The 27,545-nt window shown below is 33.9% G+C and overlaps 1 protein-coding gene and 1 long non-coding RNA gene across 2 annotated transcripts in view; both read right to left on the bottom strand.

Annotated features, from left to right (window-relative positions):
• The window catches only part of LOC149474917 (uncharacterized), a 272,804-nt gene that overhangs the window by 228,622 nt on the left and 16,637 nt on the right, over positions 1-27,545 (bottom strand). The gene's annotated exons all lie outside the window — the stretch shown is intronic.
• On the bottom strand, positions 17,024-17,770 carry LOC149474918 (uncharacterized). Its single transcript, XM_089714048.1, has one exon. It carries the CDS (start codon positions 17,768-17,770, stop codon positions 17,024-17,026), a length of 747 nt encoding a protein of 248 aa, XP_089570174.1.

The raw sequence follows: 27,545 nt of genomic DNA, 5'->3' as shown, positions 1-27,545 counted from the left end.
GAAATACCGGCAAAATTTGACACTTCTACAGTAGTGTGCGTGACTTTTGCCAAGCGAAACACGACATAAAGCACGACATCTAGCGCGTCAATGTCTAAACGAATGGCGATGTTTAGACATTGACGCGCTAGATGTCGTGCATTCGCGTTCGTTATCTTATACATAATTCGCATAATTCTAATAAATCAAAGTTCTATGTGTAATAATTGAGTAATTTCATTTCCAATCGTTCAAAGAAAATAACAATAAAATAAAATAAAACTAATGACCTTAGAAACTATGTTTTTTTTTGTAAACAATTTATTACTCATTATTGTTCGTCCGTCGTAGGTCTGTAAACTGTATTGTACACTGAAGGTAAATGGTACTGTAGGTACTTTAGTTCGGCGTCGTCGTCGGCTTGATATAAAATTACATTCTTGATTTCATTGACACGCGCTATGATTTGCGCGCGGAATTTCTTGTGTTGTGAATTTATTTTTGTATGCTATGCATTTTTTGATTCAAATTGCAATATTTCTCTAGTATGCATTTGAGACTATATTGTAAATTGTAATAATTGATCGTGGGTATAGTAATTAATTATTCTAATAACGCAATTAGTAATATGTATATGTATTTTCGGTGGGATTCAAAACAAAAAATTGGCCCGTGATTTTTATGAAATTTCACCACATTGCAAATCACATCAATCATAGTTCATACACATGTATGACGAAAGTGATTAGTATTGTGGCTAACATTGACTCATCAGTTCATCACTGAAACCAGTGATAAATCAGTACCTATATCATATTGTGTTTGAATATTTTTAAACAATGATATAAGTATACAATTATTATAAATCGATAAACTATCAAAGTAATCACAAACTTGCAAACATTGGTAAAATATGCTTTAGCGAATTTTCAGACAGACACACAATTTTATTACTTAGTTTGTTTTAGCAAAGTAGGTACCTACTCTGTTTACGTCACGCGTCGGCCGTCGCGTCGTCGAAAACGGTGCACCCAGAAACAAACATACCCAATTACCTAATTCAGTTACAATCCTTCTTTTGTTCCAATACGATTTTTTTTCCTGATAGCTAATAGCAAAACCATATGTTACTTTGTTTTCGTAAATATGTTTTTCACCTTCCTGGTTATTTTCACATAATGAAATATAATAAAATAATAAATAGTGTATTAGATTTGTTATTGTATCTTGTATACGAATTATTCTTACTTGTTGGTTATGAAATGTTCAAATACCTATTGAAATAATTTACTGTTACAAATCATTAGTGTTATTAGTTTTGAGTGAATAGGCATGGATCAGAAATTCAGAATATTATATGCTGCTAACTACTCAAATACATACATGTTTTGATAAAAAAAAACAATAGTGTACAGTGAAATTAGTCTCGAGAAATTTTTGCATATGTAGTGGTGTGTATATTACTCAGATCTTAGAGCGCGTTTCCATTATATCGTTCTAGCCTATACAAAAATGTTTCGATATCCTAACATTACTATTTAATTTTATACTTATCCCTAGCAATACTCTGATTTATGTTTTAAAGAAAATGGTTTTGACTTTATAAAAAAAATAATATATCATTCAATTTTACGTCCTTGAGCCAATGACAAGGCGAATACCGTGAAACAATAAAATATCTTGTTCATAATAATTTGTTTCGTAATTAATATTTGACCATAATAATTACGAAACAAAACAAATAAATAAATCGTCACTTGATAGTGGAAAGTGGAAACACGCACAAAACCAGAATAAACCAGTTTACGCTGTCCGCAGGTGCCTCGTGCAGTCCGGCGTCAGTCGCTTGGTACCGTTAGAACATAAAGCACACATTTCATTCGAAAATTATAATTATTACGTAGTTTAATTGTTAAATTTTGTATTTGTTGATTGTTGTTATTGTTTGTTATTGTTGTTATTGTTTGTTATTAAAGTGAAACTTTTATTACATCGTCTCAAACTTTTTGGTCTGTGTAGCGCATGTCGCGTGTATCGCGGCTGCCGAGTAGGTATACCTACTCGGCAGCCGACCGTCACGCGACATGCGCTACACAAAGCAGTGTTCGGAACCGTTCGAACAGTTTCACTTTTACCGTGGTTTACATTTTTGGCCGGAGAACACCTAATTCATACACGTCTTCACTGAAGTAAAAATCGGCACTGCTTGTAATGTTTGGAACTAATAAAATATTAATAATACTAATATTATATACTTGAATAAAAACTAAAAATAAAATGTTGTTTTTTTTTATTTGCTGACCATACACTACTACAAACGCAAAAATTTCTCCAAGCTAATTTACCTGTAATGTAATAAAATAAAACTGCGTTTTATTGTAATCAATTTTGACATTATTTATTTTCCAAAATTAATGATGAATAAAATAGTTTACGCCAACAAATATGTATAACTTTTATTTTTATAACAATCGTTCATACCGTAGCAGGTAGCGTTTTGAGTCTCACGCAACGTTGCCGCATCGCATGACAGCAGCAATTGCGACGTTGCCATTCCTTTAGTATAAACAAACACTATGGATACCTACGCGTAGGTACGCTCGCGAATGCAAATTCGGTGATTTACTAATTATTGATAATCATTGAATTCGTTTTGAAATAGCCTGTACTTTGTAATTTTTAGTGTTATAGACATTTATAAAATGTGGTGCTCATTTTTTTTTGTAATAAATTATCCCGCTACGCTATTGTATTTTCGTTGTTTTATTTCAAGTGAACACCCATACAATTTTGTCACGAGCCGCCTCTGGCCTCTGGGTGAAATCAACCAGTCAAATGATTTTTGTTCTAATTGTATTTTGGTAGTAGTTTGTTTAGAATTTACATTACCATTGTTTAATTTTTATTTTGTATTTGCAGTAAAATAAAAAGATGAAAAACTTCATTAGGTATATTGTCTACTGTATCCTCCACAGTTGTGTGACCCCGACGTGCATTGAACACGCAGCTTTCTGATACTAGTAGCTAAAATCAAAACCACAGATATGTCTGTGATCAAAACCATAATAATATTTTTACCTACCTATTATTTTACTAAAAGTCGAGTGCATCGAAATCGTAAATATATGTTTTTCACCTTCCTGGTTTTTTTTCCATAGTAAATAGTGTTTTTGATTTGTTGTATTTTCCTAGCCAAATTATTACAAACAATATTTTCGCTCCAACTCCAAGGTATCGTATTACGAGTACGAGTTAATTGTGTCTTTAAGAAGTATAGTAATAAAACAAACAAAATAAATCTTGTGTAGAGCAATTTAAATCTCGATAATTATTTCTATTAATATTATACAAACTTTTTTAACCGCCTCATTCAGTCGTAGAGCTGTCAAATGTCGATTGCGCGGCAAATTTGTATTTTTTTTTTCATTTTGAAAATTTCATCATCTGTTGTTTTACAGTATTTTTTTATCAAAATATGTAATGCAGTTTACAATAAAAACAACGTATATCGAAACAATACAGCTTTGTGTGAATATTAAATTATGTTCTCAGTTCAATTACTTATTATGTACTATTTTTCGTACATTTTGATATCAGTTGAAAATATTATACTTATTATCATATAAAATTTTTGGTTAATGCAGCTGGTATAATAAGGTAATGCGCTTTCGTGTTTTAACTACATAATTAGTTCAATATTAATTTGTCGTAAAATACGTTATTTTGTTATTAATTTGAATAATATTGTAAGGAATCTAATTCAGTGTTAGATTTTCAAAATTAGATTAAGGATAATTTGTAATCATTGAAATAAATATTTTTGGATGTACATACTGGTCTTTTTATTTTATTCCCCTGTGCTCATATTATGTCATGAAACCTTTCAGTAGATACATGGACGAAATCGCAGCCAGCTGCAGCGCCCAGCAGTAATTAGCTATAACATATAGGTAAGGTAATAAATAATAGCTCTATAGTTAATACGCACCTTGATACTTACCGTAGAGTTGTTTGATGTTGAATCCGTAATAAATAAAATTTACACAATTGAATGTTACTTTTGATAGGTTATTCAGATAGAAATAAACGAAAAAAGTTTGGAAAATCCAAAAGTGCACGCCTCATAATTTTTTTTTAATAATTATTTATTAATTATTATTTTTGTTTATTTAATAACAATTAAACCACATCGAATCAGAGACCCTGAAAAATGAAAGGGTTCTATTCCTGAGCATACTCAAGCGTAAGAGAAAAAAAAAGACTCGATTAGTAAAGTATTTCGGTCGCTATCGTGTTAACAAGAAAATCCTCCGCACATACAGACACACGGACGTCCAAGACAGAACTTTTTTAAACTGTTTTTTAACTAGTTTAAATAACAAAAATGACATCAAAAATATCATGAATGTTAAAAATAGTGTTTTTTTCTTAATATGTGTGTGTATTTATTATCTTACAAGTGCAATGTATGATACATAAAGACATTTTAAGTTTGAAAAATCAGATGTTTTGCGCGAAGTGACAGTAGTACCCACCTCAACGCTTCGCTTATGAGGCGTGCAATAAATAAATAGTTCCCGTTCCCGTGGGATTTACGGGATATAACCTATCCTATTTGTTAATCCAAGTTACCTGTTGAGTATGAATATCATCGTTTACGCATGAAAATAAGTGGACGCGATCTCCACTTATGTTCATACAAATACAGACTTTACAGGGTGCTCCAAAATTACAACATTTCAAAATTTTTTGCTACTTGTTTTTATTTTTATTTTAATTAAAACTAGATAAAAACTAACAGTAATTTTTACTTTTTGAAAATATTTAGGTTTTTATTAATGTTTAAAAATCGTCTTATTCCTAAATGACGTCATTCTTATGGTGGACTTTGTTCTAACGTCTGTATGTATAACGTCGCCACATCAATTTTAATTTTAATTTATTTTCTCTTAAAATTTGCGATTAAGAAAATATTTTTTGTGGTAACAATAGCATTATGAAGAAATGCTTTTTTTTTTCTTTCATGCTCTTAATTTTATAATAGTACCTATAAAATGAAATGTTATCCAACTTCAAATCGAAAGGCACTGTATCCATACAGAAAAATGTCTAAGCTGTACAAAAGTGAAATCTACATTTAATTATACCATAACTTAATTATAAAACGTTACATAGAACTTATAAATCAAAAATTTCGAAAATTCGAGTTTTAAACATTTTTTATTAAATACAGCTTATGTAAAGGATAAAAATCAATAAACTTAAAGATTCAGAATAAATAAACAATTACACAAATTATGTTTCAGACAGCCGGAGGCCCCAAAAAAAACTACGAATTCACTTAGAAATACTTTAATATAAACTTATTACAATACGTCTTGCTCGATGCAAGTCTTAACAATTAATAACTATAAAGCTAATTGAATATAAAATGAAAACTTAAAATTACGTTGCGCCAATGGAATCTGCAGTGCTATTCTGTAAGGTTATTATAAAAACTCGAACGCGGAATCCGCGGTGAGTTTTCGATTTCGTATTCTGTAAAACTCGACAGTACTAGTGGCGCCACATCTTCGAGAGCGGCGACGAGGCGAACTGTGCTAAGTGAGTATTTTGACCACAGACATGTATCAAGATAGACTAAGCGAGTGTATGTACTTCCCGTGTCCAAACTAAGTTTATGAAACTTACTTGACGCTGGCCTACACTCAGTCCGCGCTTGCAGTTCGCCAAGGAAAGACGTGAAGCTGAATAAAGTAAAATGCCGAATTGCGCCGTTATAAACTGTAGAAACTCCACAGCTGTGAGTGGCCGAGTTAGCATAGATGTTTCCTTCCACCGGTAAGTAATTTTCTAATCAGAATATGCACTATTTATTTTAAAATCAAATAAAGAATATCTGTGGAAAACGATCGTGACAAACACGGATACCAAATCATACGAAATGATTCGGAATACATTGCGGCTTTTACTTGGCACGGTAAAGATCGCGTCGTATGATAACAAGCAATGAATAGCGTCTTCTCATTTTTCTGTTCTCATTTTTCTGTCCAATTTTGTGGTTAGTGATGTTCATTTGATGCAACAGTTCTCGATTCTAATCGATTTTATAATCGAACAGAAAAATGATAATTTGAAGGAGCAATTTTTCAGAAAAAAAGGCATAGATTTTTTTTGTCATTTAATACGACTTGACCTAGAACTTTTAAGTATTTTAATACAAAGGTACTAAAAATAAATATTATGACATGGACGCCATTAGTTATAAAGTGTCATCTTGGGAGTTTTTTAAGAAAACTCCTTATTGCTTAGACTATGTTTGTTTTTTCAGTTTTCCAAGTAACCCGAACATAAAAGGAAAATGGATCGATGCAACGGGACATAAAGATTGATTGATTGACAGTTTCATTACTTTCTTTCGATGGCCTCTCTAGTACGTAGTACATGGTAACTCAATGGGCATATGTAAGAAAAAGCTAAAACACATTAGTTTACTTGTTAGAATATTAAAAGGTTTATAACTTTATTTTATCATCCCTCTGTCTATGGTAATTATCATTTTTCTGTCTTGAATCGATTTAGTAATCGATTACGATTCATTTATTTGACTACCTCTTAGACATAGATCTAGTTTGATCTGATTTCTTTCGATTTACTTCGATGGGATAGGACGATACTAGAATCGCCGCGCGAGTGGCGGCCTAATCGATTTAGCGTAAAATGAAATTAACATCACTAAAAAGCGCTCGTGACGTCATAACGCGTCAAGGTCAGTACAAAAAATATGACACGCTTGGTTTTCATACAGATCGCGGTACTTGCGTTGTCTACTTAAATATACATGTCTGTGCATCCAAGTATAGTAAAAAAATACATAAGATTTCCCCAAAATTCTGAAGAAAGACTGAGACTCAAAACAAGGTTTGTGTACCTACCTAAATAAACCTATCATGTTAATGAAAAATATTTAATGATTTTTTTATTTCTTATTGCAGATTCTATGAGAAATTCAGTATTCCTGGGGTAATAGGATGTGTAGATGGGACTTTTGTGACAATGGTGAGACCAACTTGCCATGAAGAACGATACTACTGTCGCAAAGGATATCATGCAAGAAATGTACAAATGGTAAGCCTGATATAATAATGTCTGTATACGCTTTCGCACTTGAACCACAGAAAATCGATTTAATGAAATTTGGACCAATTCCATAGGATCATTAACGAAGCAGTATAAATCACAAGACGCTGCTAGTACCTATATTTTTTTTAACATTCATTAGAACAGCCACATAAAAATAGTTGTAAAATAATTCTTTTTGCAGTTCACAGATGCAGATTTGAACATAATACATGTAGATGCAACATATGGCGGAGCGACTCACGACAGCCTTATTTTTAATAATTGCATCATTCGGGACCACCTCGAACAATTAGTACAAACAGGCGAATCTGTGTACTTGTTAGGTGAGTTACCTCTTAGCTAATTAATTATAAAGACGAATCTTTGTTTGTTTGTAAATATTTAACTCAAAAACTACTGGATTAATTCCTTCAAAAATTCTTTCATCATTAAAAAAACTACTTTATTTCTGAGTAATTTAGGCTTTATTACCGAAGTTCACGGAATTCATAAAAATTGGAGAGCAGGCGAAATCATTGAAAACTCCTAACTCCTAATAAAAATATAATTGTTGATGACAAAACATTTTATTTTTTAACAATATTCATTGTTACAGGTGATTCTGGGTATCCGCAGCGTCAGTACCTAATGGTGCCAGTTCCAAATGCAGACGAGGGAACACCAGAACATCACTATAACTAGCTGCATGCTACTGCAAGAAACACCGTAGAAAGAACAATTGGGGTCCTTAAAGCCAGATTTAGATGCCTATTAGCACATAGAGTCCTACATTATGACCCCGACACGGTTTCGAAGATTGTAATAGCATGTTGCGTGCTTCACAATATTTGTAATCGTGCCGGCCTGCCAGCTCCAGCCATATTCAATTCAGAGCTAGAGGTTGAGGCTGGTTTTCATAGGACCAGACAAAGTGTAGCTTCAAATGAGGATGTACCTAATGAAACTGCACTTGGTCAGCTATGTAGACAAAGATTGATAAATGAATTATGGAGGGCAAGGAACACGCGGTAATTGTAATTAATTCAATCAAAAATCAATGCAAATTATTTATTCCGGAAAATTATATTCATAGGTGTTAGTAACTCAATTAGGGCTTATAAACTAATGTTAGTAAATTAAGAAACTATAAGTAAAACCACAGATAATTTTTTACTACTAAAATAAGTTAAGAACTAATAAATGTATTTAAGTATAAAAGTATTTTATTTTTTTAAATTTTCAGCTAATAATTTAAGACCTTCCCCGACGGCAATCAGGCCCTCTGCTGTCATTCTGTTGGTCTCCCTTTGTGAGTTGACCATCACCTCCTGTAACTCACAGTAGCGACGGTCAATCTCAATCCGTTGCTCTTCCAAGCTAAGAAACCTTTCAGTAAAGGTTGTTAATTGAGATTGCCGCCTTTGTGATGGAGGTGATCGTCTTCTTTGCCGTTGTTGTGGACGACTCGATGACCCTGAAACGTAAAATAAATATTAATTTATTATTATTTCCACCGGTCGCGGTGACGCATTTTTGACAAGTCTTCTGATGTTATTATTATTTCCTTAATTCATTATCAAGTATTATTTAGTTTTATTTGTATGTATTTCCAAATTTTTATTGTTGACTAGCTTTCCGCCCGCGGCTTCGCCCGCGTTTTCAAAGAAAAACCCGTTCCCGTAGGATTTCCGGGATAAAACCTATCCTATGTCCTTTCTCGGGTATCAAAATATCTCTATACCAAATTTCATGCAAATTGGTTCAGTAGTTAAGGCGTGATTGAGTAACAGACAGACAGACAGAGTTACTTTCGCATTTATAATATTAGTATGGATTATAAATATTGTAAATCAATTCATAAATCTCATAATTACTTGTAGTACGACGTGGTGATGGACCCGCGACGTTCAATTGACGTCGAGCAGGAAAGTTGCCTGAGCCAGAGGGGGTAACTGCTTGCAGAGGGCTCGTTACCTCCGCTCTCGGTGGTGTATGAGCAGGGGAAGGTTCGGGATTCGGGATACAGTTAACATATTGCTGAATTAGTTGAGGTCTCTGAAAAAAAAACATAGTATTTCAAATACTGGAATCAATAAAAAAGTACCATTTTCATAATATCTTATTAATATATACCTCAGTATCTGCCATACTAACATTTTCCGTATTTATAGCAGTCTCATCCAAGACTTGGTATTCCTAGAACAATATAAGAAACATTTACTAATAAGTTGTTTATTATTAAGTAATATTTTATTAATACACTAGGTATTTACTTACAATAGTTGTGGTTTCATTTATCATAGATGAAGTCGACAATGTGGGGCTTTCGTTGGCATCAGTAAGGACGGGGATTTCCTAAAAAAAGAACATGACATTGAATAATTATATTTTACATACATACATGTATCGGATCAACAAAATCGATAACAATAGCTTACTTCAAATGGATTAATTTCCAAATGCCTATCACCAATTGCAAAACCTTCCCCGCCCATTAATGTGAGTATTTTCTCCTCTACCTCTGAAAGCTCCACCACCGATTCACATCCACCACCAGTCTTATTGCGTGCCCGGTATCTTAGGGCAGCTTTTTTCTTTACGGCACTCTTTTTGTCAGACCAATACTAAAGCAAAATTAAAAGTTTATTAATAATATATAGGTAAGCCAGATACCTACACGGTATAAGATGAATAGTTTTCTATATGCCTATTGCCTACCTTTGTCCACTGTTTCCATGTTTTAGTGCAGCCTCCCAAGCTATTTAATTTGATAGTCAACTCCTCCCATGTTTTTCTAGCTTCGTCTCTAGCGCTCGGGACTTTTGAAAAACCCTTGGCTAAGCTAGGATGTTTGCTAAGATAGTCGACTAGATACTCTACTTGGGCACGGGAGGGATGAGACGACCTTTCCGAGGAGCTACAATGTTTAAGATTTTAAGTTAAATATTTCAATAAGCTTGTTGTATAAGATAATATTTTAGTTAAATACAAGAATCACATTACTCACCTCATAGTTGTTATTTTTGGAGTTTTCTCCTTTAAATAATTTATGCAACACGTTTAACAGCAATTACACAACAACTTAATAAAGCCAAACTGAAACATTAACTAAAACTCCGGTTAAATATTTGATTCGATGTCCCCGAATTTCATTATTTTGTGCTGTTTAATCGATAGCTGGTAGTGGATTTTCTTAACAAACTGCTTTTCTTTTCCAACAAAAATGCGTAGTTTTTGTGAAAATCGAAAATGAAAATTATTTTTTTTAAGGTTATTTTTGTACTAAAAACGACACTTTTATACCATTGTCGTATTAAAACTTCTAGTAATCTCACACACAGGCAATATTTTTAAATATAATGCCGTATTATTAATTTATTTATAACAATTTCTTAAATTATATTACCTGGAAAATGTAAGTTTGTATTTACCACGTATTTACGACATGCCATTATCACTACATAGTATAAAACAAAGTCGCTTTCCCTGTCCCTATGTCCCTATGTCCCTATGTCCCTTTGTACGCTTAAATCTTTGAAACTACGCAACGGATTTTGATACGGTTTTTTTTAATAGATAGAGTGATTCAAGAGGAAGGTTTATATGTATAATAACATCCATTAAATAGTGGAGAAGTACTGTTATTTTTGAGGTTTCTAATGTGATGTCGTAAAAAAATACATTTTCTCCGCTTACATTGCAAACGCAGGCTGAACCCTACGAGTTTTATCAAAATCATGTACTAAGTATTATACACATTGAAAAGGTCTACAGAAAAGTCCGCGATGGTATATGTCTATCTCTTATGGATAACCCACAATAACTTTTTTTTGTCATTTACTTTTTACGACAAATAATGGCTCATTTTCGAAGCGATTTTAACCAATACAGCATTAATCCTTAACCAATTAAATACCTTGAATACATTGTTCATTTAATATAGATCTATATGGCCCTTTACACCGTATGATTTAAGTGAATATTTTCGAAGATATTACAGATTTTAAAATTGCGGGACGTAGCGTTTGCGGCGGTACCGGCCGGCCGCCCGGCTATATATTTTATACCCGTGCGAAGCCGGAGCGGGCCGCTATGTTTTTATATACAACGTTCACAGTTTTTCTGTAGTGTATTTAGTATCAGCATTGCACCCGTGCGAAGCCGGGGCGGGTCGCTAGTAGATAATAAATGTTATATTATGACGCGTTCACAATTGTAGATAATAAATATAATTCGAAAGTGATTTTTAAAATGAATTTGTCAAAAATAATTTTAAGGACAGCGCTAGTCGTCCGCTAAACGGATGAATAAAATAAATTAGTTGTCCGATTACCGGATGAATAAAATAATAATTCTTTAGAGAACTGCCGCACGTATTATAGGTTTTTTGTGGGGGGAGGAGAGGGGGGAGGAGGGCACACGTAGGTATTTGATTTTTTTTGCGCGTCGACGGAGCCCCGCTTCGCGGGGCTCCTATTTCTGTGTAGTTTTTTTTTTAAGAAACCTAACCTAACCTAACCTAACGGCTAACCTAACCTAAACTTGATTTTTTTTTGCGCGTCGACGGAGCCCCGCTTCGCGGGGCTCCTGTTTCTGTGTAGTTTTTTTTTTAAGAAACCTAACCTAACCTAACCTAACGGCTAACCTAACCTAAACTTGATTTTTTTTGCGCGTCGACGGAGCCCCGCTTCGCGGGGCTCCTATTTCTGTGTAGTTTTTTTTTTAAGAAACCTAACCTAACCTAACCTAAACCTAACCTAACGAATTGAGGGCGAATATCTCGGCCATTTTTGATTTTAGAGAAAAGTTGTTCCTATAAAACATGCTTATATTAGCGTAATCTTTACGATAAAACAATAATAAATAGGTGTTATAATGACACCAACTCCATCAAAAATTTTCTAAGTCCTGAGCCCCCTTTGCTTTAGTCCAACCCAACTAGCTTTAGTGTTAAAAGGTTATCTAGTAATCCGAATAATCGGACGATTAAATTATTTTATTCATCCGGTAATCGGACGACTAATTTATTTTATTCATCCGTTTAGCGGACGACTAGACACTTCGTAATTTTAATTTAGATAGCATTTGATAATAACAAAAATTTTACGATACATAAATAAAATACAAACAGGTTGTTTAAACCTACGTAGTTTTTTTTTGTTTGAGTGGGAATCGCCCTAAAGTCGCTTCTGGCACTCGCCGGCCGCTGCCGCGGCACGCTCGCTTCGCTCGCTCGGCTCGTGCGGCAGTTCAACAGTTAACCTAACACGCTCGTCGCTTCGCTCCTCGCTACCTATTTGAATACTAAAAGTAAAAGTTAATCGATTTTTAAAACTGAAGCAAGTGAGCTATAAAAAAAACATTAAAAATTAAAATGTATCATTTATACTCTATGATAAGCTAGTATATTTGTATTGCTAATCTGTGATCTGCGTCATATTAACTAATCTGTGTTATCTGTGGCTTGTTGTGAATACAAAATATGGAACGATTTTTGGCTATACTAAATTGTTAAAATACTATTTTGACAAAATAAATTGTAATATGTAAATAAAGTAATAGGTACGTAAATATATTTAAAAATAATGCGTGTGAGTGTGATAATTAGACATTTTGATACTATAATGGCTTAAGATTTTACTTTAAGTTGCGTTTTTAGTACAAAAATAACCTTAAAAAATATCATTTTCAATTTCGATTTTCACAAAAACTACGCATTTTTGATGGAAAAGAAAAGCAGTTTGTTAAGAAAATCCACTACCAGCTATCGATTAAACAACACAAAATAATGAAATTCGGGGACATCGAATGTAATATGCAGCCAAAACTCCAACATAACTTTTAGAAAGAATGCAACACGAAACACTTTAAAATTAGGTACAAAAAACCACTTGAGAAATAAACATAAGTCAAACGAACCACAGACAAGCGTCCTTTTTTTTCAGTGACGCTAGAATTATTATTTATTTTATTTATAATCTTTATTGCATACAACACAAATACAAATTTCACACACACAGACAGGACATTAGATGCAAAGGGCGGCTTTATTGCTTCAAGCAATTTCTTCCAAGCAACCCCAGCAGCCAATGTATTGGAAAAAAAAGAAAATTAAGGTAGATTATGTACACAATAGAAATAAAAAAAGGACATCACATAATAAAATAAAAGACAACAACAAAATTATGACAAATAAAAACACATGAAAAAAAAACAGTAAAAAAAAACAAGCAAGAAAAAAAAAATGACAATAATTAATAATAAAAATAATTAACAGGTTTGCAAATAGTGACACTTAACCATATTTTTAAAAGAGTGGAGCGTTTGTGCTTTCCTTATGCTAGTAGGTAAGTCATTCCAGAGTTGAACGGCTTTTACGGTGAAAGAGGCGTTGTAGAAATTAGTATGGTGCACTGGAACACGTAGCATTAGGTTATCATTAGATCGTAGGTTCAAACTCCTGGCAGATAAAAATTCAAAATTATCTTTTAAGTAGCATGGGATACGGGGATCAAATAGGATGGAGTAAAGGAGAGAGAGGACATGAGCGTTACGACGAAGTCGTATGGGTAACCACTGAAGCTGCTTCCGGAAGGCTGTGACATGATCAAATTTCCTTAACCCAAAAACGAAGCGCACCGCAAGGTTCTGTAAGCGTTCGAGTTTATTAAGTTGCTCCTGAGTAAGGTTTGAGAAGCAAACGTCAGCATAATCTAGTGTTGGTAGCATCAGGGTCTGAGCAAGCATAATTTTGGTGGGAATAGGTAAGAAATTGCGCAACCTTCTTAAACTAGACGCTGTATAAAATATTTTTCTGCTGATATTTTTAAGGTGTACAGACCAAGACAGTGTTTCATCCATATATAAACCCAAGTTCTTAACAGATCTACTATAAGGCACGATTACGTTATTAATAATTATAGGTGGTAAAGTAGTCCAGTTTATTCTAGCCACAAGACTCTGGCTTCCAATGATAATAGCTTGTGATTTTAGAGGGTTAAGCTTGAGGCCGTAGCACATAGTCCAGTCGAACACCTTGTTTAAGTTATCGTTAATGCTATTAATTGCAGAATTAAGTTCATCTAAAGACGACTGCGCGTATATTTGGAGGTCATCTGCATAAAGATGATATAAGGAAGTCAGATGGGGAGTTAAAAAGTTGATAAACATAGCGAACAGTAAAGGAGAAAGCACACCTCCCTGCGGCACGCCAGCAGTCACATTGCGCCACGTTGAGAAAGAATTGTCAACAAGAACGCGTTGCTGACGACCAGCCAAGTAGCTCTGGAACCATTCTAGGACATTGGGAGATAAGTTGATTGATTGAAGCATGGCCAACAATAAATCAAAGTCCACGGTATTAAAAGCGTTGCTAAAGTCTAAGAGTACAAGAACTGTGAGCATCTTATTGTCCATACCCCAACGTATGTCATCCGTGATTTTAAGGAGGGCAGTAGTCGTACTATGACCGGGGCGGAAACCAGATTGGAAAGGATTAAGAAGGGAATTTTTATTAAGGAAGGAACTGAGTTGTTGTTGTATAAGACGCTCTAGGATTTTGGACAGGAAGGGTAAGATGGAAATAGGCCTATAGTCAGATGATGATTTAGGAGAATTAGTTTTAGGGATCGGAATAACATTAGCCTTCTTCCACATTTTAGGAAAAACACTGGATGTGATAGAGGCATTCAGGATGTGGGTAATGATAGGAGTGACAATGTCAAGGATAGGAACGATCATATTACGACTAATGCCATCCACACCAACAGAATTTGAGGTAATAGACAAGATGATTTTCTCAACTTCACTAACAGAGAAGGATTTAAAATGAAATGATGGAAAGTTAGAAGGGGGCAAAGAAGATAAGTAGCTTAAAGTTTTAGTTTTGATGTTATTATTAAAGGAAAAAGAGGCTGAAGTAAAGTGCTGATTCAATGATTCGAGGTTTATGTCCTTTGAGAGACAGCTACTATCCTTACTCCCAACTCCCAATGTTTTCAGAAACTTCCATACCTTGGCTGGATCGCCGTTTTCAATAGAAGTATGTATATGACGCCTCTGTGCATCTCTGCAAGCTGTGTTGCATTTATTCCGGATGATTTTATATTTCTCTCGGTTGACATCTGACGGCTTCATCTTATATTGCGTTTTGGACTTATTCTTTTTATGTAAAAGGACTCTTAATTCGTCCGTAAGCCATGGAGCAGGAAGGTGTTTGATTTTGACAGGCTTTATGGGTGCATGTACATCATATAGATTTATTATAAAATTACTAAATACTGACACTTTTTCCTCAACCGTATGAGCTTTCAATATAGCATTCCAGTCAATATTTGCAGCATCGTTGCGGAGACGATCAAGATCCATTCCACCAAAACTACGCTGCATCAGAATCCTATGCTTTAATTTAGGAAGGCGCAGCCGATATGATAAGTAAAGGAGATCGTGATTAGAGAAGGCATCCGCAGCGCACTGACCATGCTTAACAACATAAGTCGGGGAGGAAATAAGGATAAGGTCGAGTAGGGAAGGTCTGCAATTTGGTACGGTATGTGTAGCATTGAGAGGCAGTAGGTTGAGATTGCAAGCATCTACCAAATTTTGTAGTTTTTTGGACCGAGAATCGTTTTTAAGCATACAAGTGTTTAAATCGCCCATACAAATTATGTGGTCGTAGATGGAAGATAAATTTTCAAGTAAAGTTTCTAATGACGAGAAGTAATTAACATTAAGTGAGGGACTATAAAAAACTCCGAGTAATAATTTAGTCGAATTAATGGTAATTTCTACAATGAGGTGCTCAGCAGCATCGGCAGGCGGGGGTTGAGCCGAAACGCTAACTATAGAGAAAGGAATGCAATTTGATAGATATATCGCGACACCTCCCCCGCCACGGCCTACCCGATCGTTGCGGATTAAATTATACCCAGGTAGGGAGTATGAGGATGAGGAGAGGCAAGGTTTAAGCCATGATTCCGATATCAGGATTGCACTAATAACTTTTGGGTCAAAGGATGTAAGTAAGTCGGGAAAATGTGCTGGGACACTTTGCGCATTTATATGCACAACATTAAAATTTTTAACACAGTTCGAAAAATGAGAAAGAAGGGTTTTATCAAGGGAGGGAAAGGAAGTGCTACTAAAACTGTTGTCATTGCTACCACTATCTGAGGATGCCGAAAAAAAAACGTCACTGTTTGCACTGCTGTTAGACATAAAAGAAAATATATATTATAATAATAATAGAAATACTACCAAAATATTATAATAATTTACAATTTTTGCAAATATAAAACTAATTATTCAAATGATACCAGCCATAAACATAATCAAAGTACAGCAAGTTAAGCAAAAGAAAACACCAAAGATACAGAAAAAAAAATAACAATTAAAAACACAGAGAAACCAAAAACCAAAAGAAAATACCAAAATAAAAATTCAAAAATAAAAATTTGTTTGCCCAATTGCCCTACGCTCAATGTAGAAATTGTAAAAAGATTTTTACAAGGAATGCTTCAGTAAACGTCAAATGTCAAAATTGACAAATATGACAGCTGTCGAAAACTGTCATAACAAATCTTCAATGTTTACATTAGTTAGTTTGAACTTTGACAATAACTATTTTGGCATCTTTACAATATGTACACAATTATTACAAGAATGAAGGTATGCAGTTTTGATATTGACATTTTATTGCATTGAGTGTGGGTAACTAGTAAATTTAGTAAGCTAAAAACTACAGGTTGATACAAATATAACCATATATATGTAACAGACAAGAAGCAACGAAATTTAGAAAAGTTTATACTCATTTAAAAACCAGTGGATAAGACAAACAACACAGAGTCACAAGAGACAGCAGAAAGCGATAGTTAATAACACACAGAAAAGGAAAGTTAATATACATATAGTAATTTACCGTCTATTGCTTCTTGAGGTTTCGTTTGGGTCTAATATTATTCAACGCTGCATGGGATTCCTTAGCCACATCACTGGCCTGTGTCAGCCCAGGCTCCGAGGCACTTTTGGTAATACTGTGCAGATCAGCCATACAAGTTACTTGCCGCTTAACACCTTTGGGGTCCAACACAATCACACAACCATCTCTGGTCCAGCATTTATTAATTCCAAAATGCTTGCGAGCAGCAAGAAATACTTCATGCCGCCCCTTAGTGAGGAATTCCGAAATAGTAATTCCAGTTGATTTTAAAGAAGTTTTGCCGAACCAGAGCTTATTTCTAATGGATAAATCACTTAACTTGACAAGTATCGGCCGTGGTTTGTCCAAACCAGTGCGCCCAATTCGATGGCATCTGGTGATATTCACTGAACTGAATTCAGAGATTTTGAGATGTGAGCGAACACACTGCACCACTACATCAGATGTATTTTCTTGATCGACTTCAGGCAGCCCGTGCATCAAAAGAATTTTCTTTCTACTCCTCATTTCTTGATGATCACACAATTTAAAGAGGAGGTTGACTTGTGTATGAAGGTGTTTTAAAGAGGAGAGAACAAAATTCCGAAATTCTGTAAATTCCGCTTCCAAGCTGGAGTTTGCATTGGAAGCCGGTTCAGCATTAGTGCGTTTCAAGGTGTTCTCAAATTCTGCCATCCGTGTAGTGAACATATTAGTCATGCTCTCTATTGACTGTTGAAGTGAGTCCATTATGGTGATATATAATTATTATTGAAAATGCTGTTATTGATAGGAGTGAACTTAGGAGTTATATTGCTGGTATGTACTGGGCACTAATTAGCCATTTAATTTCAACTTTATTTGTAATATATTAATTAAAATGATTTAAAAACTTGATGAGCGTAATTTTTACGTGTTGACGTGTACACATCTACCCGCGAAAAAAAAGAATTATTTTGATTTTAAAGAATTTATCAGTGTAAAATTGCAATTTTAGTTTAATTCCACCCACGGTACAATACTAAAGTGTTATTATGTCTTCAAAATGTGTTAAATTGCCGCATTTTAAAGATAATAACAATGTCGATAAATTCAAATCTATAAGATCCCTTCACTAGGCAAGTGAGTTTCGAAGTGAGACTCACTTCGCTTCGCCTCTGCCGAGCGGATGTTTACAGAATGCGAAACCAAAAACTCGAACGTTCGAAAGTGAAGTGAGTCGACTCACTCAGGTGAGATGCGAGTTCGGGCGCGTTTTTTACAGAATAGCCTAGCTGCTACGTCCGTACAATACGTTCCCGTGAGAAACGTCGACGCAGCAATGTCTTGGGGATCCGTTGGCGTAACTCCTCCCCCCGAAGACCAGCAACTATTTGAGCACGGTGTGATAAAATGTTGCTGGAAACTGTGGTCCTGGCGAAGATTCGGTACAATTTTGACTGTCTTGATCTTCCGTCTTTGTATTAGGGTCGTCTTGATTCTTCCAGCACGTAACGTTCTTATAACGGATTACTTTGTAAGTTGCGAAAAGTAGCAAAGTGCCCAAAAGGAATGTATAAATTGGGACAGTGGTATGGTATATCGTCGATGTATTCTTTTCTAGTTCAATCGGTGCTTGCATCAGTACCTTAGTATGAATCTTATGCAGATCTTCCAAATTTATTGAATTCAACTTTACATGATTTTCAGGGCTGTGGTTGAAGTGTATTTCATTTAAGTCGATATTACTTATTTTCAGTGGTTGTCCTCGAATTCTATCTTGAACGTTATTGACTTTAAATTTATCTGATTCCAGGATACAAATATCCCGTTTGATAAAATATGCTAAATTTGCCCAAATCCTTAGCATAATGACAGAAAATGTAGATGATATATTGCAAGAATTGGTTAGAATTGAAAATACATTAGCTTTCATTCGTACGTCCTCAACACATCATTCTATGTTAAGTTCAAATGTGTTAAAGGATATATTAATAAAATTAAATACTATATATGGTAAGGATAGAATTTTAGAGTTAGAATTAAGACAATATTACGATATAATAAAACCAGGATATTATTTTAATGGAAAAAAGATTATAATTGTTCTTAAATTTCCGATAGTGTCTAAGGATTCATTTACTTAAGCTTCACAATATCTTTTTTGACTGATATGCTCTAGAGACCTAGAGTGTCATGAGACAAGTGGTGTGATGACTGGTACTTAAAACCTACTGAGTTATTTTTTTAGTTTTTAAGATATTACCTACATTATTAAAATCTTTTTCTATACTTAATATTGTAAAAAGGAAAGATTTGATTGTGTATGCACAAAAAGACCTCAAAACTACTGGTCCAATTTTTTTAATTCTTTCGTTGTTGGAAAGCTACACTATCCATAAGTATAATACACTATGTTTGTTCAATAAATGCTTTTAATAAAAAAAATACTAAAAGTTTTACAATTTACCAAACATTGAGTCCATGTTTCTGTAGCAATCTATTTATTATTACTTGGGACCATATCCAATGTTATAAGTAACATTTTTATCTCTTTCAGGCAGACCATCCATCTCAATTTGCCTTAATTGACATTGACATTGACATTGAATTGAGATTTATGAATTGATTTACAATATTTATAATCCATACTAATATTATAAATGCGAAAGTAACTCTGTCTGTCTGTCTGTTACTCAATCACGCCTTAACTACTGAACCAATTTGCATGAAATTTGGTATAGAGATATTTTGATACCCGAGAAAGGACATAGGATAGGTTTTATCCCGGAAATCTTACGGGAACGGGTTTTTCTTTGAAAACGCGGGCGAAGCCGCGGGCGGAAAGCTAGTCAACAATAAAAATTTGGAAATACATACAAATAAAACTAAATAATACTTGATAATGAATTAAGGAAATAATAATAACATCAGAAGACTTGTCAAAAATGCGTCACCGCGACCGGTGGAAATAATAATAAATTAATATTTATTTTACGTTTCAGGGTCATCGAGTCGTCCACAACAACGGCAAAGAAGACGATCACCTCCATCACAAAGGCGGCAATCTCAATTAACAACCTTTACTGAAAGGTTTCTTAGCTTGGAAGAGCAACGGATTGAGATTGACCGTCGCTACTGTGAGTTACAGGATGTGATGGTCAACTCACAAAGGGAGACCAACAGAATGACAGCAGAGGGCCTGATTGCCGTCGGGGAAGGTCTTAAATTATTAGCTGAAAATTTAAAAAAATAAAATACTTTTATACTTAAATACATTTATTAGTTCTTAACTTATTTTATATTATATTATATATTAATATAATTTTCCGGAATAAATAATTTGCATTGATTTTTGATTGAATTAATTACAATTACCGCGTGTTCCTTGCCCTCCATAATTCATTTATCAATCTTTGTCTACATAGCTGACCAAGTGCAGTTTCATTAGGTACATCCTCATTTGAAGCTACACTTTGTCTGGTCCTATGAAAACCAGCCTCAACCTCTAGCTCTGAATTGAATATGGCTGGAGCTGGCAGGCCGGCACGATTACAAATATTGTGAAGCACGCAACATGCTATTACAATCTTCGAAACCGTGTCGGGGTCATAATGTAGGACTCTATGTGCTAATAGGCATCTAAATCTGGCTTTAAGGACCCCAATTGTTCTTTCTACGGTGTTTCTTGCAGTAGCATGCAGCTAGTTATAGTGATGTTCTGGTGTTCCCTCGTCTGCATTTGGAACTGGCACCATTAGGTACTGACGCTGCGGATACCCAGAATCACCTGTAACAATGAATATTGTTAAAAAATAAAATGTTTTGTCATCAACAATTATATTTTTATTAGGAGTTAGGAGTTTTCAATGATTTCGCCTGCTCTCCAATTTTTATGAATTCCGTGAACTTCGGTAATAAAGCCTAAATTACTCAGAAATAAAGTAGTTTTTTTAATGATGAAAGAATTTTTGAAGGAATTAATCCAGTAGTTTTTGAGTTAAATATTTACAAACAAACAAAGATTCGTCTTTATAATTAATTAGCTAAGAGGTAACTCACCTAACAAGTACACAGATTCGCCTGTTTGTACTAATTGTTCGAGGTGGTCCCGAATGATGCAATTATTAAAAATAAGGCTGTCGTGAGTCGCTCCGCCATATGTTGCATCTACATGTATTATGTTCAAATCTGCATCTGTGAACTGCAAAAAGAATTATTTTACAACTATTTTTATGTGGCTGTTCTAATGAATGTTAAAAAAAATATAGGTACTAGCAGCGTCTTGTGATTTATACTGCTTCGTTAATGATCCTATGGAATTGGTCCAAATTTCATTAAATCGATTTTCTGTGGTTCAAGTGCGAAAGCGTATACAGACATTATTATATCAGGCTTACCATTTGTACATTTCTTGCATGATATCCTTTGCGACAGTAGTATCGTTCTTCATGGCAAGTTGGTCTCACCATTGTCACAAAAGTCCCATCTACACATCCTATTACCACAGGAATACTGAATTTCTCATAGAATCTGCAATAAGAAATAAAAAAATCATTAAATATTTTTCATTAACATGATAGGTTTATTTAGGTAGGTACACAAACCTTGTTTTGAGTCTCAGTCTTTCTTCAGAATTTTGGGGAAATCTTATGTATTTTTTTACTATACTTGGATGGCTTAGGGCTTCTATGACCTCGTGGATACTACGAGATGCTGATGGCTGCGACACAAACGAATTTATGTGTTTTCCACATATCCTTTGATAGCTCCCAGTCGCAAAGAAAGAAAGTGCACATAACAACTGAAAAAAATTAATGAAATTTCTTGAAACTATCAAAATAAAAGGTACTTAATCTGATAAGGAAACCATCCATAATTAAAGTCGGTTAATAACTCAAAACGTTTTTAAAGAAACCGTAAGGGAGAGAAACTTTGGACTTTAACATAGGGTACCTACCACTTGAAAGGGTGACATCATAAAAAATAATCGGGGATTAGATGACGTTATCGTTAGTGGTTCTATGTTCTATGCGAGGAAGTTATGTTACCTACCTACATAATGGAATGTTTTACAGAGTTATGGGAAAGTTATCCCAATATTCACACGGGATCGGGACTTCCGCAGATGAAATCACGGGACCGATGACTATTGTAACAGTAACTTTTCATGACATTATGAATACACATATAAAGCACTTAGATACATACCTTGACTCTAGCAGTTAATCCTCTTCGTCGACGTTGAGGTTTTTTAACTAAAACTTTAATGTCTTCCATCACTTGAGAAACTAGTTCTTCCGATAAACGGTAGCATTCAACAAAATTTTTATTTCGATTAATAATTTGCATTTCCCGAATGCTGGTACTTTGCCGGCGACTTTCTATTATATCCACAGCATTAGCTTCTCGTATTATAGCACTTAATATAAAATAACGCGCCATTTTAGTAAAAAAATATATAAAATTTGTATCAAATTTGTTCCACAACCACTAACTCACTCACGAACTCGGCACCTAATAGGCGAGTGAATTGCTGACAGGTGAATTCGTATTTGTAAATACTCGAACTCGACGTTCGAGGTGTAAAATTACCTTACAGAATGCCGAATTCATACTATAAACGTCAAAATCACAGACATGTATATTTAAGTAGACAACGCAAGTACCGCGATCTGTATGAAAACCAAGCGTGTCATATTTTTTGTACTGACCTTGACGCGTTATGACGTCACGAGCGCTTTTTAGTGATGTTAATTTCATTTTACGCTAAATCGATTAGGCCGCCACTCGCGCGGCGATTCTAGTATCGTCCTATCCCATCGAAGTAAATCGAAAGAAATCAGATCAAACTAGATCTATGTCTAAGAGGTAGTCAAATAAATGAATCGTAATCGATTACTAAATCGATTCAAGACAGAAAAATGATAATTACCATAGACAGAGGGATGATAAAATAAAGTTATAAACCTTTTAATATTCTAACAAGTAAACTAATGTGTTTTAGCTTTTTCTTACATATGCCCATTGAGTTACCATGTACTACGTACTAGAGAGGCCATCGAAAGAAAGTAATGAAACTGTCAATCAATCAATCTTTATGTCCCGTTGCATCGATCCATTTTCCTTTTATGTTCGGGTTACTTGGAAAACTGAAAAAACAAACATAGTCTAAGCAATAAGGAGTTTTCTTAAAAAACTCCCAAGATGACACTTTATAACTAATGGCGTCCATGTCATAATATTTATTTTTAGTACCTTTGTATTAAAATACTTAAAAGTTCTAGGTCAAGTCGTATTAAATGACAAAAAAAATCTATGCCTTTTTTTCTGAAAAATTGCTCCTTCAAATTATCATTTTTCTGTTCGATTATAAAATCGATTAGAATCGAGAACTGTTGCATCAAATGAACATCACTAACCACAAAATTGGACAGAAAAATGAGAACAGAAAAATGAGAAGACGCTATTCATTGCTTGTTATCATACGACGCGATCTTTACCGTGCCAAGTAAAAGCCGCAATGTATTCCGAATCATTTCGTATGATTTGGTATCCGTGTTTGTCACGATCGTTTTCCACAGATATTCTTTATTTGATTTTAAAATAAATAGTGCATATTCTGATTAGAAAATTACTTACCGGTGGAAGGAAACATCTATGCTAACTCGGCCACTCACAGCTGTGGAGTTTCTACAGTTTATAACGGCGCAATTCGGCATTTTACTTTATTCAGCTTCACGTCTTTCCTTGGCGAACTGCAAGCGCGGACTGAGTGTAGGCCAGCGTCAAGTAAGTTTCATAAACTTAGTTTGGACACGGGAAGTACATACACTCGCTTAGTCTATCTTGATACATGTCTGTGGTCAAAATACTCACTTAGCACAGTTCGCCTCGTCGCCGCTCTCGACGATGTGGCGCCACTAGTACTGTCGAGTTTTACAGAATACGAAATCGAAAACTCACCGCGGATTCCGCGTTCGAGTTTTTATAATAACCTTACAGAATAGCACTGCAGATTCCATTGGCGCAACGTAATTTTAAGTTTTCATTTTATATTCAATTAGCTTTATAGTTATTAATTGTTAAGACTTGCATCGAGCAAGACGTATTGTAATAAGTTTATATTAAAGTATTTCTAAGTGAATTCGTAGTTTTTTTTGGGGCCTCCGGCTGTCTGAAACATAATTTGTGTAATTGTTTATTTATTCTGAATCTTTAAGTTTATTGATTTTTATCCTTTACATAAGCTGTATTTAATAAAAAATGTTTAAAACTCGAATTTTCGAAATTTTTGATTTATAAGTTCTATGTAACGTTTTATAATTAAGTTATGGTATAATTAAATGTAGATTTCACTTTTGTACAGCTTAGACATTTTTCTGTATGGATACAGTGCCTTTCGATTTGAAGTTGGATAACATTTCATTTTATAGGTACTATTATAAAATTAAGAGCATGAAAGAAAAAAAAAAGCATTTCTTCATAATGCTATTGTTACCACAAAAAATATTTTCTTAATCGCAAATTTTAAGAGAAAATAAATTAAAATTAAAATTGATGTGGCGACGTTATACATACAGACGTTAGAACAAAGTCCACCATAAGAATGACGTCATTTAGGAATAAGACGATTTTTAAACATTAATAAAAACCTAAATATTTTCAAAAAGTAAAAATTACTGTTAGTTTTTATCTAGTTTTAATTAAAATAAAAATAAAAACAAGTAGCAAAAAATTTTGAAATGTTGTAATTTTGGAGCACCCTGTAAAGTCTGTATTTGTATGAACATAAGTGGAGATCGCGTCCACTTATTTTCATGCGTAAACGATGATATTCATACTCAACAGATAACTTGGATTAACAAATAGGATAGGTTATATCCCGTAAATCCCACGGGAACGGGAACTATTTATTTATTGCACGCCTCATAAGCGAAGCGTTGAGGTGGGTACTACTGTCACTTCGCGCAAAACATCTGATTTTTCAAACTTAAAATGTCTTTATGTATCATACATTGCACTTGTAAGATAATAAATACACACACATATTAAGAAAAAAACACTATTTTTAACATTCATGATATTTTTGATGTCATTTTTGTTATTTAAACTAGTTAAAAAACAGTTTAAAAAAGTTCTGTCTTGGACGTCCGTGTGTCTGTATGTGCGGAGGATTTTCTTGTTAACACGATAGCGACCGAAATACTTTACTAATCGAGTCTTTTTTTTTCTCTTACGCTTGAGTATGCTCAGGAATAGAACCCTTTCATTTTTCAGGGTCTGATTCGATGTGGTTTAATTGTTATTAAATAAACAAAAATAATAATTAATAAATAATTATTAAAAAAAAATTATGAGGCGTGCACTTTTGGATTTTCCAAACTTTTTTCGTTTATTTCTATCTGAATAACCTATCAAAAGTAACATTCAATTGTGTAAATTTTATTTATTACGGATTCAACATCAAACAACTCTACGGTAAGTATCAAGGTGCGTATTAACTATAGAGCTATTATTTATTACCTTACCTATATGTTATAGCTAATTACTGCTGGGCGCTGCAGCTGGCTGCGATTTCGTCCATGTATCTACTGAAAGGTTTCATGACATAATATGAGCACAGGGGAATAAAATAAAAAGACCAGTATGTACATCCAAAAATATTTATTTCAATGATTACAAATTATCCTTAATCTAATTTTGAAAATCTAACACTGAATTAGATTCCTTACAATATTATTCAAATTAATAACAAAATAACGTATTTTACGACAAATTAATATTGAACTAATTATGTAGTTAAAACACGAAAGCGCATTACCTTATTATACCAGCTGCATTAACCAAAAATTTTATATGATAATAAGTATAATATTTTCAACTGATATCAAAATGTACGAAAAATAGTACATAATAAGTAATTGAACTGAGAACATAATTTAATATTCACACAAAGCTGTATTGTTTCGATATACGTTGTTTTTATTGTAAACTGCATTACATATTTTGATAAAAAAATACTGTAAAACAACAGATGATGAAATTTTCAAAATGAAAAAAAAAATACAAATTTGCCGCGCAATCGACATTTGACAGCTCTACGACTGAATGAGGCGGTTAAAAAAGTTTGTATAATATTAATAGAAATAATTATCGAGATTTAAATTGCTCTACACAAGATTTATTTTGTTTGTTTTATTACTATACTTCTTAAAGACACAATTAACTCGTACTCGTAATACGATACCTTGGAGTTGGAGCGAAAATATTGTTTGTAATAATTTGGCTAGGAAAATACAACAAATCAAAAACACTATTTACTATGGAAAAAAAACCAGGAAGGTGAAAAACATATATTTACGATTTCGATGCACTCGACTTTTAGTAAAATAATAGGTAGGTAAAAATATTATTATGGTTTTGATCACAGACATATCTGTGGTTTTGATTTTAGCTACTAGTATCAGAAAGCTGCGTGTTCAATGCACGTCGGGGTCACACAACTGTGGAGGATACAGTAGACAATATACCTAATGAAGTTTTTCATCTTTTTATTTTACTGCAAATACAAAATAAAAATTAAACAATGGTAATGTAAATTCTAAACAAACTACTACCAAAATACAATTAGAACAAAAATCATTTGACTGGTTGATTTCACCCAGAGGCCAGAGGCGGCTCGTGACAAAATTGTATGGGTGTTCACTTGAAATAAAACAACGAAAATACAATAGCGTAGCGGGATAATTTATTACAAAAAAAAATGAGCACCACATTTTATAAATGTCTATAACACTAAAAATTACAAAGTACAGGCTATTTCAAAACGAATTCAATGATTATCAATAATTAGTAAATCACCGAATTTGCATTCGCGAGCGTACCTACGCGTAGGTATCCATAGTGTTTGTTTATACTAAAGGAATGGCAACGTCGCAATTGCTGCTGTCATGCGATGCGGCAACGTTGCGTGAGACTCAAAACGCTACCTGCTACGGTATGAACGATTGTTATAAAAATAAAAGTTATACATATTTGTTGGCGTAAACTATTTTATTCATCATTAATTTTGGAAAATAAATAATGTCAAAATTGATTACAATAAAACGCAGTTTTATTTTATTACATTACAGGTAAATTAGCTTGGAGAAATTTTTGCGTTTGTAGTAGTGTATGGTCAGCAAATAAAAAAAAACAACATTTTATTTTTAGTTTTTATTCAAGTATATAATATTAGTATTATTAATATTTTATTAGTTCCAAACATTACAAGCAGTGCCGATTTTTACTTCAGTGAAGACGTGTATGAATTAGGTGTTCTCCGGCCAAAAATGTAAACCACGGTAAAAGTGAAACTGTTCGAACGGTTCCGAACACTGCTTTGTGTAGCGCATGTCGCGTGACGGTCGGCTGCCGAGTAGGTATACCTACTCGGCAGCCGCGATACACGCGACATGCGCTACACAGACCAAAAAGTTTGAGACGATGTAATAAAAGTTTCACTTTAATAACAAACAATAACAACAATAACAAACAATAACAA

Source organism: Colias philodice, chromosome 32, assembly GCF_061535455.1.
Source record: "Colias philodice isolate Cphi_HAF_F1 chromosome 32, ilColPhil1 Martin Lab GWU primary, whole genome shotgun sequence".
In the NCBI taxonomy this organism is placed as follows: domain Eukaryota; kingdom Metazoa; phylum Arthropoda; class Insecta; order Lepidoptera; family Pieridae; genus Colias; species Colias philodice.
The sequence above is the reverse complement of the archived record's forward strand: the minus strand, read 5'-3'. Positions and strand labels throughout refer to the sequence as shown.